At 43.5% G+C, this 18,092-nt stretch overlaps 1 protein-coding gene across 2 annotated transcripts in view; it reads right to left on the reverse strand.

Annotated features, from left to right (window-relative positions):
* The window catches only part of ARSJ (arylsulfatase family member J), a 149,099-nt gene that overhangs the window by 18,256 nt on the left and 112,751 nt on the right, over positions 1-18,092 (reverse strand). The window contains exon 1 of one of the 2 annotated variants that reach the window (XM_040064432.2): positions 15,518-15,885. The exons of the other annotated variant lie outside the window; for it this stretch is intronic. Coding sequence (XP_039920366.1) covers positions 15,518-15,885 — 368 coding nt within the window. Of the gene's footprint in view, positions 1-15,517; positions 15,886-18,092 lie in introns of those variants that run through there. 2 annotated transcript variants of the gene reach the window in all.

Here is an 18,092-nt window from a genome sequence, read left to right on the forward strand (position 1 = left end):
TTTGATGGCCTTTCTCTACTTGCAGGTAGTTTATTTCCTTGCAGAGAAGTGACAAAAATTAAACAATGTGCCTGCACACAGCTTCCCGTCCTAAAGCAAGCTAGCAGCTGAACTAGCAAAAATAAGACCCAAGAAGCCGCAGAGTCCATGGTTCAGGGACTTCCCCATGTTCGTGGTGACAATCATGGTTTATAGAATCACATTTTCCTTCCCAGGAATGGTTTTGCCGTTGGCTCAGGCACAGGTTGGCCCCTTGCGTGCCTGGCATTATCATCCACCTACCCCAATTAAGACATGGTTCCTTTCTTCCCTCATTTCCTTAAATAATGGATTGATGAGGTGTGAATTCAGAACAAGTGGTATCAGCACACAGCCTGGGCATGCTTGGCTTTCTCTGTACTAACACCCGAGTGCCATAAATAGGTTAAATCCTCTATGTCAGTGAAGGGAAGCAATCTGTTCTCTCCCTGTCATGTTCCTGGCATGCCAATCTCCAGTTGTACCACACAGACACAATCCCAACAAGAGACAGAAAACAGGAAGGAACAAGCAGTTCAGCTGCATTTAGAATTTCGTGTGTTGCTGTGGGTGCATTTCTCTGTTTTGCATGTACTTCCTGTCTTCAAGCACCTACTCCTCACCTAAGTGGCCTGTCTGGGTTTATTTAGACCTGTTTAACTAAGCAAGTAATTTTAAAAAATCCACACTTTTATTTCTAAGAGGTATATCAAATTATAGCTTCATTTTGTGTTTAATAAATTATTTCTGGTTTAACCATGGCAAAACTGTGTGTATTAAACAAAATCTTGTGAATACAGGCTTCACTGGCTCCTAAATTTAGGGGCATCTAGATAACAAACTGAAGATGCATCAGTGTAAAAATACACTAATGGAAAATCATAGAATTAGAAAAATGGAATCACGGAATGGTTTGGGTCGGAAAGAACCTTAAAAATCAGCTGGTTCCCCTATGGCAGGGCCACCACATTCCTAGTCTCTGATGCTAATGGAACATTACTAGCTTGATAGGATAGAAAGGCAGAGGAAAACATGGAGCACACCTTCCCATGCAGGTTACAGACATTCACCCAGCACACGGTGGGAGATCAAGTACACTCACTGGCTGTCTTTGGCAAAAAAAAATCAAATTAAAAAAAATTAAAAATCTAAAATTACATTTTCTGAACTGCAAGAACACTGAAATAAGTCTTTATGTATGCTGAATTTTGCGGGGAGACAAACTGACTGCAATTAAAACATCTCTGTAAAAGCCCAAGTTTCTGAAAGATCTCTTTAAAAAATGTATATGCAGGAAAATATTTTCAGTTTGGATTAGGGTACCACAAACAGACCAAGTTTCTCTATGGCATCAGCAGCTGATTAACCTCGAGCAGACGGCAGAGAGGAAATATTTTAATTCCATTGCTGCCTGGCCAGTGTTGCACCAGCACCAACTGTTTCAGACACTTCTGCAGAGTGGTAATACTTGCAAGTGTTTCTTCAGAAATGTGCAGGATTTAATTCCAAGTATGCAGGACTGTTTTGACACAATTTATCAGCTTCTCCCAAACAGATCAGGCTTGGAGCACACTTGTTCCATTTGCTAAATTCAAAATTTCCTTTATGTGAGCCAAGGGAATTAGACTAGACAAGGGTGGGGGTTTTCTTTGTACGCTTTTGCTGTGTTTTTCTAAAGCCAGCTAGCTACTCTGGCCATGCACATTGGTTGCCAGAAGACTGAGTTCAAGTGAGACAGCACATTTACTTTCCACAGAAGAATGGCTGAGTGACCCACCTTGCCCTCTCCAGTAATGCTAGTTTATAAAAAGAAACTTGCAATTTATCTATCTATCTATCTATCTATCTATCTATCTATCTATCTATCTATCTATCTATCTATCTATCTCTAATATATCTATATCTATATTTTTTATGTTTTTATTTTTCCTCCCTTCTTCATCATAATCCATGGGGTTTTGGCAAGGAAGAAACTCTTATGCACAAATAAGAGCACGCATGGCTTATTCCCAAAACCAAAATCCAATTCACTGATAACGACTGACAATTTTATTTTGCTGGACATGATCCAAAAGCAAATAAAGGTCATAATTCTAATAAAAAACAGTATTACCTATAGCAGAGGAAACCTGGAGCGTGCCTAATTGGTCATCTCTAATCTTTAAAACCTAATGAAGGCCCAGCAGTAATTTTACAGGAAGTGTCCTCGCTGTTAAGCATCATATATCTACCCCAAAACCACGAAAGTTTCAATCGGTCTTTTAAGAAAATGTCTATGTCCATGTCCATTAAATCACGAAATTGCTCTTTGCACAGCAGAGAAGTAAGAATTTCAAAGAACACAAATGTGCTTGTATTTTTGAATACCGGAGCAGTAGCTGCCTATTAGTTTTCTGGCCCTGCATATGACTTACCGGCACCTTGACCTGCAATATAAACCATTTTTTGTGATGAAATATAATCCAGCGATTTCATCTTTTACAACTCGTGAAATCAAATCCTTCCTCACTCACTGTCACGGGTTCACAGTCAAGATTCAGATCAGGACAGCCTGGATTCCTGGCTTGTTCCAGCCTTGTCCTGCTGGCCTCAGCACAGCACCACAGCGACAGAGAAGGCTCTGTCTGCTCATTTGGGAAATTGCCGGCCTCATTTCTTCAGAGGAATACCGAAACAAATGAGGATGGAACAACTGGCCTATTCTGATATTCATTTAATACCTGCAGGTGACACTCCAGCAGAGCAGGATGCAAGGACAATGGCACGGGTCATTTGACATTGGAACGCCAAAACTCAAGATCATTATTTTGTTTGATGAACCAGAAACACAGAGAAAGGAGAGCAGAAGCACCTCAAAACCAAAACAAACTCAAAACACATAAACACCCAAGACTCCAAAAGCCCAAGGCTGAAAAAGACATAATGAAAAAGACATGTTATGATGAGGTGGTGAGGTCCTGGCACAGGGTGCCCAGAGAAAAGCTGTGGCTGCCCCATCCCTGGAAATGTCCATGGCCAGGTTGGGTGGGGCTTGGAGCAGCCTGGGAGACTGGAAGGGCAGGGAGTGGACCAAGATGAGCTTTAACCTTTCAACCCAAACCATTTTATGATATGCCCATATGATTTCTTTAACTAACCCTGAAAACTCATTTGGGAAATTCAAGTTCTAAAATGAGAAATTTGGAATAAATACATTTAAGCTGCAGGCTTTTCCATTCTTAAAGTAAATCTGTGAGGAATTAGAAAAAGCAATTGGGTTAATTACATCTTGAGTGATTATTTTCATAGGGGTTATGAATATACGTTTAAGGCGAAATTTATACAGATTAAATTCCACAACCTGTTCAGACTGTAAATTTGCACATCAAGCTGCTGCAGTGCCTGTTGGAGAGCTGAAATCGAAAGGAAATTGAATAAGAGGAATAATCTGAACTGAACAGGAGGTAATTCACTTACAATAACCACAAAGCAGTGCTTTTGGGGTGGAATAATCAAGGACACTAACTTAAGTTTCTTGCAGAAAAGAAGATCTGGGGCTTGCTGGTATCCCGGCCGGAGGAACCCCTTGGTGCTGAGGAAAAAAGCTTTGTCTTAGCTGGACCTACACGAGGGGTTAGGGAAAACGTGACATCCTGCTTTAAGTAAGGCAGTAAAACACAGGTTTCCCAGGTCGGTTAGGGGAAAAGAAAATGCATTTGCTTCGTATCCAGACATTGAGAAAGCGGGCAGAGCTCCAGCCTGGCTGTTATCCTACCATGGGATGGTATGGCTGGAGCGCACCTCACCCTGTGCTGCACAGAACGTGGGAGTTCTCACAGGAACGAGCCCATAAGGATGATCAGCTTGGTTTAATTGACAGATCACAGCTGAACTGGTAAAAATAGTACAAGATCTGTTGTTCTTGTGACATTTCCTACCCATCAGCAGCGGAAAAACCTCAAACACTCTCTGATAAACAGACGCTTTGCCCAGATTTTCTGCTGAGGTAAATTCATGCCAGTAAAGGAGTTGATGTGCTGCCTTCCAATTACTCAACTGTGAAAATGTTTTAGTAACTTTGGGATTGAGAACAAGATATCAAGGCAGGACTGGTCAAACTTTTACCGGAACATTGTGTCCTGTTTCGGATAACACTTTTCAATAAAAAAATAGGCCTAGATATAAAAAGTCTAGAGGAGTACATTAAGAGCCATCAAAGGTATATAAGCCTAGATCTGTGTGGAAAGATGGAAAGAACTGAATTTACTCAGGCTGGAGAAGAGAAGAGCAGAGATGTGATAACAGACTCAGATGTACAGGAGATTTATCACCTTTTGTAGCAAAGTAAGTTCTTCACCTGAAATTGCCAAGAGGCCAGAGGCTTAAAGATGGAAGATAGTTCAAAAGTTATATAACCTAGATTACAGCTAAGACTGCCTGGGGAAAGTGTGGAAATCTATGCTGCAAGTTTTTAGGAATAAGTTATTCCCACATATTTAAATAGTATTTTTTAATGATTTCCTGAAAGACAGACATAGTAATTTATTAGGATTTCTTAAAATGTTGTTTTCTTGAATTTTCTGTGGACACAAAGCAACGAATGCTAGTTTGTTCCCTCCTTCTCAACAGTCCAGCGGCAAGCCAGTCAGCTCAGGAGCCATAAAGGGAACCATCCAGGGAGCACCATGCAGTGAGTCCAGCTGGGACTCTCCCTGACACAGCCCATAGGGCTGTGCAGGAAAAGCAATGGATCCACAGAGCTCAGCTGAGAAACACCATTTCCCCAGCAGCACACGGGGAATTTGTACCCCAAGCACACAGTTCCTCTCGCAGGAGCCGGGAGCAGCCGGGCCACCGCGGCGCCGAGGACGCTGTGGGAGGACAAGGAACATCTGCTTTCCTGGAAACACCTTGTTCTCAGAGCAGCCTGCAAACCCCAGTGCACCACATCTCCCTGCACTGCTAAGGCAGGCTGGCAGTAGCAGAGAACTGAATTCCAGGGCTTGGAGTAAATCAGGGAAGCGCGGTTTGGTTTGAATACAGAAGGGTGAACTTAAAAGGTGAATAATCTTGCCTATATATCACATCACATCACTTATCATATCGTGTCATATCTAATTAGAAAACCCTGAACTCCTTCCAAGCGCCTTAGGTTTGTTTTCTTTTCCAAACACTCCTGGGAGCAGCAGAACCTTTGTAAAGTTCCTTCTCCTCCCTGATAATATCACCTTTTCTCTTCCAGTTTTAAAATACAACGCTGATGGAAAGCTACATGGTACCACATCAAACATTTATTAGATAGTCTCCTTTGACAACAGGATTTTTAACTGTTTCAAAATAATTTCAGAACTGTGCAAGGAGCATTACCTTTTATACCCCTTGAAGTGTATTTACAACTGTGATCAGCTACAATTAACCCAGCTTTAAAACACTGATAAGGAAAGTATAAATATTATTTCTTCATGCATACAAAGCTTTATGCATGTCAGTAACTGATTAACAGGAACATAAATTCTGACTGTATCTGAAAGATGCACCAATCTGCTCTTCAGCCAAAAAAATACATGAAGAATCAGAGAACTAAAGGGCAGAGTGAGACAATTCATTCGTGTGGAGACTTGGTTTGGCCCTTCCTTTGCTTGGTGCTGGAGACAGGATAATGAGGAAAATGAAGAGAATATATTTAAGTCTAGCAGCCAAACTGATTGGCCTTGGAAGAAGAGAGAAGACTCCAAAAGGACGTCCTGGTGGGCTGGTATCCAGAAAAGCCTGGAAGTGGTTTGGGAGGCTGCAAATGTTTAAAACTAATTCTGGAATGACCTGAAAGGCTTGAGTGTTTTCTGGGGATAGAGTGAAAAAGGTCAGGGAGGCATCCTGAAGGACAGGAGGGTAGGGTTGCACAGAGCACCAGTATTACTATGGATAGAATAATTTCCTGTGGTTTTCCCCTAGAAGGATGGGAGGTTGCAGAAGGAACTGGCAACCGGGTCAAGTTAATAAATAGTCTCATTTTCTAAAACACACACCTACATTACCAGAGGAACACAAACCAGGCAATGGGTTTCTCCTGGTTAACTGGGGAGTAAAGGGATTGCTCACCACTTTCCCCTGGGGTGATGGGCACCCTCACCCCACCGGAAGGGTTTCCAAACATATGAACCTGGGAGAATGATCACAAGGGCAGGAAGTAAAATCTTGGTCGTCCCACTCGCTGCTTGAGCTGTTCCTCCTGCTTCTGACCCCAAATACATTTATTATGGAAATCAGTAATTTATTGTGGAGCAAAAATGTCCCCCAGGTACCCCCAAAACCCAATGATGACATGAAATCATTTAATACAGAAATGCTCCAAGCTGTTGTGGTGTTTTTATTTTTTTTTTTTTTTTTTTTTTTTTCCTTTTAAGATATCTTAGGCTGCATCTTGTTTATAAAGAAAAGCAAAGCAGAGTAGCCCACAAATTTCATTTCGCATTACCGTGACTCACCATGGTTAATGGTAACAAAATAAATGTTTTGTTACCAAAGTGAGCAGCTCTGACTCAGATACATGGAGGATGCACACTGAACAGTAAGAATCGTCTTGACGTTACAGTTTTTCAGATTCCAAAGCACTTTAAGGATTTGCCAGGAAAAGCCACATACATATATTTATATATATAAAATCTCATTAAATCAGTTTACTGGTGAAGACAAGGCATTGTAGGAGGTAACAGCTGAAATTCAGGCTATTAAACCCAGTGCACTTCCTGGTCACATTTAGTAGGAAACATGAAAACTGAAGCTGGTAAGAATGGAGAGGGCCATAAACCAAGCAGCAAATACTTCATTTGTTTGCCTAGGGTACTTCTAGAGGGAGAGAACCATCACAGAAGTAAATTGCTCTTTCCTCCCCTCCACCAAGAATTTTATTGTGACAAGTCAGAACCCTAAAATAATTTAAGAATTAAGAATTAAACAGACTGCAAATCAGAACTAATGTGGAACGATGGTAGTCAAGTATGTATAATAGGAAAAAAAAAATCTTCTCTTAAGAAAATCAGCAAACAGACTGAAATAGCTTCCTGTGAAGGCTCTTGAAAATGGGACCATGAAACAATTAAGTAACGAGCTGCCATTATGCTCTAGTCATTAATGAAGTCCCTAATTACTCATTTGGCCCTTTAGAAGAAAAGAAATCAAATACGAAATATTAAAAAGTTCACAAACCAGTTTTCTTTACTAAAATTGACAACACGGTAAAGTTAGGGAACTCCCTATCAGTCAAGATTCCAATTTCTTGAATACTTGGCAACATTTTTTTTATTTTCATGAGGAAACAAACAATAAAGAGTTTCAACAGTCAGTGTGTCCCTGCAGTGTGATATAAGTTGGCAGGAGACCTAATTCAGCAACCTCCAGAGGTCCCCTCAAACCCAGTTTTCTATGACGTTATCAACTCTGGTCCATGACAACTGAAGCCGAGTATACAGAATGTGATTGTAAATATTGTTTTGACAAAGTTTATTACATGGAGAGAGGTACAATTTGTGAGGTAACAGTGGGTCGATTAGAGTATATTTAGGCTAAAGACACTACATTGCTTCCCCCTATCCTGAGACTAATCTCCTCTCCCTTCAGCTTCCCATTTTCCTCAAATTATACTCTTTCTTCAAATTTGTAATTTTCCGCCTCTTCAAAACAGAAGGGAACTCATTTCTCACGAGAGCTTATTATCACAGAGATCGCCTCTAAAGCAGTACCTTTCAGTACCCACTTGTGTTCTATAAATGCTAAGAAAAATTACATAATGTTATCTCATAATGGGAGAAAATTTTCTTTCAGGGAAGGAATGTTTTAAAATGCATAAATGGAGATAAAAGTAGACTGAATCAGAAAATGGACACAAGAGATTTGGCTAGAAAACAGCTAATATCTGATAAGAGGATGCTCTGGAATTAAAATGTACTCCAAAAAAGCTGAATTAATATTTCAATTAAAAAAGAAAAAAAGAAGTGAAATTAAAAGCCAAAGTAATTTAGTTTGAAACCTGCATTTACAGTCAGAGTGCCACGACAGTGAGAAAGCTGCCATGGCACAAACATCCTCACTAACCACATGTTTCAGTGTAAGAAAAATAAGGAACAGGTTTGGTTTCTATATGTGAATTTTCTGCCCCAAGGTTGAAAATAAAAGTTCTGGGACCACAACATACTTATGAGGTTAATAATGTCTACTTCAATCCTTATTATCTAATATCTGCAGAGATGCATTTGAGAAGATAATTCTGTGTTTGAAGCAGATTAAAATGTACTTAATTATCCCAGATTTGTTTTCCAACTCCAGCAACATCCTGTCCCTCCAACCTCTAGCTTGATAATACGTTGATAAGAGCCTGAATTAATAAGTAGGTGATAGCTGACACCACTAATTAACATCTTACTAGAATGATGAAACATATTTAACTGCTTTCTTATTATAAGTCAGCACGTACAATAAAGTTCCCCATTTAAAAATCTGCAATTTCAGCAGAGACCACAGAGCTATTTTAGTCAAACCTCAATGGTTAAAACACCTTTTGTATTAATCCTGTACATTTGTTACCCATTAGGGTTGTCTTGGGTTTTTTCGGAACTCTCGCTATTGCATTCAGCCTCTCAATTTACACGTACAGAGAGAAGCTGAGGTCAGCAGCCAGGTCTCCTGACTCTTAAGTGAGGAAACTAATAAATTGGGCAGCTTTGATAAAACACTGATACAGAGAAAGCTAACACATCCTACACAAGATCACTCACACAGGCACCATCTTCCTTGCCTTGTGCTATTTATATTAATTGAAAAACAGCTGGTGAAATTACCTCCTTCATTCTGGAACAGACGTTCCAGAATGGAGCAAACTCAACTCAGCACAGAAAATCTGACTATGAATAAGTACACAGCCAAGCAAAAAATAGGCGGGGAATAGGAAATCATAAAGATTGACTTAAAGTCCAAAGTGCAATAAAAATTCAAACCCTGAACTAAGATACACACAATGATGAAGACAAAGCCCTGGGTGTGGTATTATCACCCACACAAGTGTCACAGAGACAGAAAGAATGTGGTCAGATTTTTCCCTGCTTCTGACCTTCAGCTCACAAATCTGGAAAATCTTCCTATGAAACATAAAGTGTTTTAGTGAAAACATTAATTTAATTTGTCCCATTTAATTTAGTCTAAATCCTTTGACAGGATCTTTTAATTTCAGTTTTATTTTTAGACACCCATCTCAGGTTCCCATCTTGATTCACTTAAAGGGTCTCATGAAGGAAGAGTAACATTGAAAAGGGAGAACTGAACAAGAGTCCACTGCCATCACTCATTCAATTTCTTGTCAGAGGCAGCACTATGTGTCCTCAATTACAAAGCATGTACCAGGAACAATGCTAAAAGAGCTAAATTCCTTAATTATTTTAAGCTAAACTTTTCCATGGAATATAATTTCTATTTTACAGTTGAAACACCCAACAAAACCAAACCACAGGATAAAAGCCTATAAGAAACTCTTTGGAGGAGTGATAATTTACAATGACAGATTTTCTAAATTTATTTCCAACTATATTTCTTTAGCTTACTGTACTTCGTATAAACTGGAAAATGAAAAAAATCAATTTCCACTATATAGTTATAGATGTCAGGCAATACTGTTTGTTCCATGCAACAGATTTTGACTATCAAACAATATTCTTAGAGGCTGTCAGAAAGTGATGCAGGAAAAAGCTATCACAACGTGTCCTACACTTTCCAACTTCCTGTGTGAGCTACTTTTTATCTGGATTGCTTGCATGCAGCTTCCTTTCCAGCCCTGTTCTCCACATGCTCCTTTGTGCAGTCAATTAATAATCACAGTGATATGGACAGACCTCTTGTAGCTTAATGCCCCAGAGCAGCTCACTACCCGGATCTAATTTTCCATAGAACAGAGGAGAGCAAACAGGGCAGAAGAAAATAAAGAAAAAGAAGTCCTTGCCTTTAATTATTTACTTGTTCTCCGTGTGTGCTTCATATACGTGTACGTATGGACAATGTCATCCTAAGTGAAAGACATAAGAACATGGAAAAAGATACCTCAACATCTTTGGCAGCCATCCCACAAATGCTCCTGAAAGAAGTCAGCAGAAATAAACAATGACATACTCCAAGACTTATGAGGCCTTCAGGGAAAAACCTTGAAAATTTCCAGAGAAAACAACGATGCAGAAAATGGGAATTTCTAGGAGAAAACTGAAATTAACTTTCACACAGTATTTTCTCTGAGTGAATGCTGAAATAGTTTCTGGCATTTAGTCGTGTTTTATTCACACCATCCCTCAGAAGGCCTTCTGTATTAATCTGTACTTCAAATGAGGCACAGATGAATCCAAGCTGGAAGAGACGCCATCCAGTTCAGCCGTTTTCCCCAGGACAGACTCAACTACATTATGTCATTCCTGACATATCCTTCTTAATGACCGCCGGTGGAGAAACCCAGCAATTTCTCAAAGCCAGCTATTCCAGTGTTCCACAATCTTTACGCTTGCAGGTTCTCCCTCTGATCTGATTGGAAGTTTTCCCTGCTCCAGAAAGCCTCTCATTTTCTTGTACCACCCATCATGACAACACACACGATGCCCTTTCTCTGCACAGCTCTTAAAATACTGGAGATCTCCCACGTCCCTTCCCATTTTTCTCCTCTTTAGACTAAACAACTCCATTTCTTCTGATCCTTCCCCCTGAGTTATCTCCCTGAGATATCAGATCACCCTTCTCTGGACACCCTCCAATGATACACACGTTGCTCTTGGAGAATGATGCCCAAGTTTGGGCAAAAGTGCCCCAGCCGGGAGAAGAAGGGCTCTTCAGAGACCTACCAGGCCCCACATTCTCACAAACTCACGTGATGTTCGCCTTTTTTGTAACAGCATGACATTTTTGACCTCATACCCAGTGCACCATGCACTGTAATTCCAGCGACTTTTCCAAAGGAATACTGCCTAAGGAGTTGATCGCCACCCTCAGCCTGTTAAATTTCTTCCTGCTTCAGGAATTCAGCAGAGTAGCTTCTATTTATCACTGCTGGCTTTAATTCTGCTTTTTTTCAGATTATGTCTCTAATTTGTCAGGATGATTTTCAGTATCACTTCAGTCCCTTAATGTTGGCAGGCCCTCCTATCTTACAAACACATTTACTCTGAACATTTTATTTCATCATCTCAGTTCTTAATGGAAACACTGATCAGAATTAAACTCAGGACTGCTGACTGCCAAGTCCCTTTACTCCAGAGCAGATAAAGTATCAGGTCACCTCTTGGTACTTAAGGCTGATATTCTGCAGCACTCATATTTTGTTAAGTACAGAACAGGGAATATATCTAATGGAGTGTTATATATGCTTCCCAGTATCCCGTCAAGGCTCCAAGACCCTTCACTGCAGCTCAGAGCACAGCAGGTAACTTCCCAGTCACGCACCACAGTACTGGCTCCTTCCCAGAGCAACGTGCTGCTGGAACTGTGGCCTGGGCCAGGATGCACCCAGAAGGCAGGGAAAGAAGAGGCTTACCAAGAGCTCGCACCCTCAGAGTGAAGCATTTCTGTTTGCTTGAAGTCAGCTACACTGCTTTCAACTCAAAGTACTTAGCCCACTCCTGTTTGCCAAAATAAATCTTAGTTTGCTCAAACATTGTCATTTTTAATGCTGAACTAGGTATCACTACACAGGGATGCCTATAGAGCCATATGCCTAACGCATATAGTTCTATATATATGTTTATAAATGTGTGACATTTCTGAATTAGATAAGAGATATAATTACTTGCATTACAATAACACTCAGATTATGCTTACTGATTATGCAATCTATTTCTGTCTGCTTTGGATGAGCAAATTCTCAATATGCCATTTTATCCGAGGGGAAAAAAAAGGATTTATTTCCCCAGACCTTCAGCATTTCCCATCTCTGCATTCCATCCACAGTGCAAAGATCATTCCTGAGATTAGTGCAGGGCTTCCATGAGTCAGAAAAGGAGTCCAGATTCTCACTGATCTATAAGCCAAACCGTCCATCAGACTCTACAAAGAGAGATCCCTACTCGTGAATAGGTGAGGAACCTTCCTGCAGCCCAGATGGATTCCAGCGCACAGCATGGTCTCCAGGCTACAATTCTGATGGTCAGCAGAAAACCAGGAGCCTGGAGGAGAAAGCAGGTATCTAAATAATGCCAAAAGCATTTACAGCATATTATGTCTAGATTCCTTCTTATCAGCCAGTATTAATTGTCAGACCCCTTCGCTAAATTAAGTTTTGCTCCAGCAAATACCACTACTTTGCATAATGCCCGCTACACAGGACTGGGGCAGCTACCCCAACACTTGTTCATCTAAGCTTATAGGCTTTCAGCCAGGTATCCCATTCTGCTCAAATTAGTTCGTTTTTGAGGCACGCCTGTTACTTGCAAGAAGAAAACAACCACAAAAAATACTGTATCACACAAAACAATTCATCTGGAGACAATTTATGTCACTCATACTCAAGCCCAGCCATGACCAAAGGTTTAGTCCAGCTGTGGGACATAGGAGAGGCCAGGCAGTGTCCCAGAGCTGCCCAAGGCAGAGCACACCCTGTCACCCAGGTCCCTGCTGCCATCCCAGCTCTGCAGCTGCTTCACAGAGCTGCTCCCTCTCCTCCCTGCACGGCCCCAGCACATCACATTGGCCCCCAGCCCACTGGCTCACGCCCTTCTTCTCCACTCCTGAGGCTCAGCTCAGCTGCAACCCCCCCACACACCCAGAAATAAAGCCCAAAATAAAAATTTGTGGAAGCCAGCCCTACTAGTGGCCTAAAAGCAATAGTTTTGGATGGAGTGAATGGGGAAAGTGACAATACTGTGGGAAAGCAAGGAATGAAGGCAGCCAAGGGCTCACACACAGGGTGTGAGAAAGCAGACAAGGATTCAGAAGCGGTCAGGATGACAAGCTCACCAGCTGCCACACTGTGGTACAGCACAGAGGGGAAAAACTAATTCTGCCTCTTCCTTCTAGCAGCCTCCTTCTCTGCGCTAGCTCACACACAGGACAGCCACCAAAAGAAGGGTCTCTCTACTAACACTGGCCATTGAGGGGCTGCCTGGAGACCTGTGAAAAACTTGGGCTGTTCAAAGTCTTCTCCAAAATTTAACTTCCGCTTGGCAACTGGAGCCAGTGCTCCCTCATGACTCTGATTTACTCAAGTACCTCTGGATTTGACCGATCCAACAGGTTTGAACATGTTCCAACATTTGGAACATATTCTAGTTCAAGGTGTCCATGCCCATGGCAGAGGGCTGGAGTAGGTTACCCTTTAAAGGTTCATTCCAACCTAAACTATTCTCTGGTACTATATTAGCACTGGATGTGTATTGGGAGGCATGGAGCATCCAGGTGATCCTTCAGAAGATGAGCTGGTCTTTAGCCTGGAACTAACACATTTAAGAACTCAAGAAATAATAGAACTTGTACTGGATTAGAAATGTCCAAATCCTGATATTTTAATTAAAACAACTCTTCTAAGAAGGCATTAAAAGCAGTCCTCAAAGCATTTATCTTCAGCAGGAATGGAAACAGTATTCTCTGAACCCGCCTTCTGAGTGCTCTACCCAGCATACTAACCCCTCACCAATCCTGCCCTGATTTCTCACTCATGACAAATAGCTCTCCCTCTAGAGCTCCTTTTTCCCTAAAGTAGAACAACATTAAAAAAAAATGCTCTAAGGGCTTTAGACCAGCAGACTAAAAAAATAAAGACAAAGGATAAGCAAATTTCTTTTTTCCTATAAAAGTTTCCAAAACCAAAGCAGGCAGACTTGCAGAACCATTTCTACCTGGCAAGCCTATGGGAAGAGCAGGGTTCCTCAGAACATGCCTACCTTTTACTGTATATAAAGAACAATCAAAATAGTTAAAGTGAGTTACCATTATTCTTAACTTGTTTTTTTTTTTTTTTTTTTTTTAACGTTTAGACAATCTCTGCAGCCTCCAAGAGCCAGAGCAGCACCCTGGTTCCACTGGAACCCGGTCATCCCATTCCTGCAGCTGCTGCATGAGTCATTCCTGTGCAGCATGACATTCCCTTTGTAAAGCACTGCTTCCCAAACCATCATCCTCAGAAAGCTGGCTGGCTACGTGCTGCTGGCGGAGCTCCTGGCCTCCAACTGCTGCGTGCCTTTAAAGACGACCAAGATGCACTGAACGCTATCCTGGCACACGCTTCCCTTGAAAGCTGCAGCTTTAGTTGCCACAGGGCAACTCTGTTCTTGTGAATGAGTGAGGAGGTGTCTCGAAATAACGTCTGCAGACATAGCCTGCACAAAAAAGTAAAAAAAAAAACCGAAACAAAAACCTGTGTGGAATTCTTGCTCTAGATAATGTGTCAGCTCTCCATGCACATCTCCCTGGTCCAGCAAGTCTGGGAAATAGACCGAGACTGAGAATTATCTCCAGCTCTACCATATGGAGATGCAAGACACCAGGCCAGTTGCTTGTTTTATTTAACATGTGTTTCTTTTACCAGCAGTATTAACATGGCCTTGTTCCTGTTTATACTTCGGGAAAGGAGAAAATAAACTTTTTTCCTCTCATTTTGTTTTGCTCTTTTAAGAGTTCCCTGTTCCTGTCAAAGGGAGTTAAGCTAAACAGAAACAAGGCAGTTTTGTTCCAGAGTAAATGTCTCCACACTTGGAGCTATTTGGAAATTGTTCCTACAGTTCAAATGTATAAACTCCCCCCCCCCCCCCCCCCCCCCCCCCGCTTAATCCTCATTAACATTCTGATGTAAGAAGGCCCTAAGGTTGGATAATTATTTTGTTAACAGACCACAGTATAACACAACTTTAAGGCAAAGCACATGACACCGACCCAGTGCTTTCACCAGTTAGGTGAGGCACCTATTTTAGTGGCTTAGCAGTAAGGTTTGTAATTGCCTGCAGAGTGACAAGAGCCATACCACAGTCATGAGGATGCTGAGAGAGCCTGAATTCCCAGTGCCCATCCACACGTGACACACCACGAAACCACCTCATAAATTCAGGGTAACCCTTGGAGAGAACTCACATCAAGACAATGTCAGTGAGACCTGTGACCCAACTGCAAAGAACACAGAGGAGAAAACGTAAGGCTGGCATTTCCCTGAGACGACTCCTCCTCTGAGTCCCTTGGAAATCACAGAGCAAAGCGGAGCTGCTCGCTCCCCAGCAATAGCAACGCTACTTGACAACCAGCACGTCTGTCAGTGATGCTGTACGCACGAATGTGCTCCAGCACTCAGCCAGGCAGCTCACAGTGCTGAACCTTCCTGCCTCACTGGGTGACAGCTTTATTTCCCTATTTCAAACTATCACAAGTCCATTCCATTCCAGGGTTTTAAGGGAACCAGAGAGGCACCTTCTGCCCCCAGGATAACAGAGACATGAACCTGCCAGGTTCACCCGTGCTCTTTCCAACAGGCACAGCGTTTAGGCTGGAGAGGCGAATGATGAAGTAGTAGCGAACTTACTTTCCAGTGATCAGTTGGCTTCTGGATGGTGTACACATGGGCTGGACATAGTAGTTCTCCAGCTTGACGCCTTCGGCAGCCAGCTTGTCCAACGTGGGCGTCCGGATCTCAGACCCGTGGTACCCCACGTCCCTGAACCCCTGATCGTCGGCCAGGATGAAGATGATGTGCGGCTGCGAGCGGGGAGCGCTGACCGCGGGCTCCTCTCCCAGCAGGTTCCCCGGCGCGTCCCTGGCACCTCCCCGGCGGCTGCCCCAGGCCAGGTAGCCGCAGGTGAGGAGGCTGAGCAGGGACAGCACGGCCAGCACCGCCGCCACCATCCTCCCCGGGCTGGGGCGGCGCGGCCAGCGGCGCCCACCGCGGGCCATCCACCGCGGCGGGAGGGCAGAAAAACAGTAACGAAGAGGAAATAAACCAACAAAAACCCAACCAAGCCGGGCGGCCTCGGGACGGGCAGCGCCCGTCAGGGCTCCCGCCGGGCGAGAGATACCGCGGTCATCCCAACTTCGGCAACTTCAGCCGCTGGAGCCGGTGCCGGCGCCGGGAGGGTGGGCAGGGCCCCGCCGGGGGTCACGGCACCCTCGGCCCGCCCCCGGCCCCGCGCCTGGGCGCCGCTGCCAGCCGGTCCCGGGGCCGCTGCCCATGGCGGGGCGAGCCGGGGCGCCCCGGCACGGGACGGGGCCGGGCCGGGCCGGGCCGCCCCCGCCCGCCCCCGCCGGCGCTGCCGGGCCGCGCCGCTCCCTCCCCGTTCCCTCCGCCCACCCTCGTCACCGCCCCCGGCGGCTCCCGGGGCTCGGACCCGCCGGAGGACAGGGGGAACCCGGCCCCGGCAGCGCCCGCAGCCCCGCTCCTCCCTGCCCGGCCCCTCCGCAACCCCGGCTCTTGCCCCTGTCCGCCCCGTCCGCGACTCTTTTCTTCCTTTCCCTCTCCTCCCCTCTGCCCGCACCTCCTCCCCTCCCTCTCCCGCCCCCCGCATCCCGGAGGAGAAGCCCCCACCCCGCTCGGCCGCCAGCCCCAGCCTCCCCCCCACAGCGAGGTGGTCTGACACGTCCCCTCCTGTTCCGCCCCCTCGAAATATTGATTGTTTTAAGTGTTTCTGACTTGGCCACAAACATCTGGAAGGTATGAACGTACCGGATTTGTTTCCAGCCACAAAACAGCCCCAAATCCCAAACCCTCCAATTCTGGCGAGGCTGTGGCAAACGCCAGGAATGCGGCTTTGCAGAATACAATAATTTTTAAGAATTTGAGTTAAAATACGAATGTGCTGCAGTTGCAAAATACAACTTCACCCCGTTCTGGAAGACTGAGTCAAGCAGAAACTGATATTCACACACGATTAGGCTGAAGTAAATCTGCATGTTTGACCTGTCTAAAGTGAGTCAGCACTAACAACTTTTAGTCAAACCAGGTTTTATGAAGCATTAACTCTCAAACAGGCATTCGGACCAAGCCCTCTAGCTCCCGCACTTCTGTGCTAAGCTCCAGCTGGTCCCTGCCGAGGGACTTTCTACATCCCTCTGGGGTTCCTCACAGATTAAAAATAAAGTAGCGCTGTCTTGAGAGAACTTTAATTTGGGTCAAATCTAACTGATCCGGTTCACATCAGGTTGTAAAAAAATGTCCCCACTCTAAAATTCCCATTGAAAAAAGACCTGTTCAGAAATAACCAAGCATTATGCTGAAGTTTTCAATGCTACAGCAGGAACACATGGAAGTAGCAGTGGACTTTGGGATTTCAACGTGCTATGTAAGGGCTTATCCGCACTGAAAAGTGATGCAATAAAGTAACAACGGCACCGTAAAACCTGCAGAGTTTAACTTCTGAGGTAGAACATCTTCTGAAATCACGGCAAGTTAACAGGAGCTCTTAAAAAAAAAAAAAAAAAAAAAAAAAAATCCAAAATCTTAAACTTAAGAAACAGTGACATTTTCATCTACCGTCTCTGCCCACAGCAGGCAGATTGGAATTAGAGTTTCCTTCCAACCCAAACCATGCTACAATTCCTTGAAGTTACATTCTGTTTAAAAGAATTTTCTATCTCAATTTTTACTCCTGCATTTTGCCCACATTTACAAGACCAAAAGAATGTATGTAGACAACCAAATCCATAAATGGTTAATTGCAAATTGGATTAGTGATGCCATTTTGCCTTTAACACAAAAAAATATGATCTCCTTTTAATATAAGCTGTAGTAGCACCATGGATCCAGGCAAACATCAGAGTATCATGATAAGGATCTGATCAAATGTACATATATATTTTTTTTCCTAGCAGTAAAGTAGGGAAAAAAAAGTATCATTAAGAAGATGCCATAGAGTACAGCTCTTAGAAGACAGGAGGAACACAGAGCCTGTGACTTCCCAGTGCCCCGTTAACCATACCAAACCCTGTTAGTCCCCAGCCAGCTGCAAATGAAAATATCCAAGGGCAATCTCTGCCAGACATCTACAAACGTGACCTTCTCTCTTTATGGGCCTGACAAAACTTCCTTTTTTCCTCCCCCCCCCGCCACTTTTACAAAAACAAAAGTAGGTTTATTTCAGCAAAATACTCAGCTGACCTTGAAGCAC

The sequence above is a fragment of the Hirundo rustica genome, chromosome 5 (genome assembly GCF_015227805.2).
Source record: "Hirundo rustica isolate bHirRus1 chromosome 5, bHirRus1.pri.v3, whole genome shotgun sequence".
Taxonomy (NCBI): Eukaryota; Metazoa; Chordata; class Aves; order Passeriformes; family Hirundinidae; genus Hirundo; species Hirundo rustica.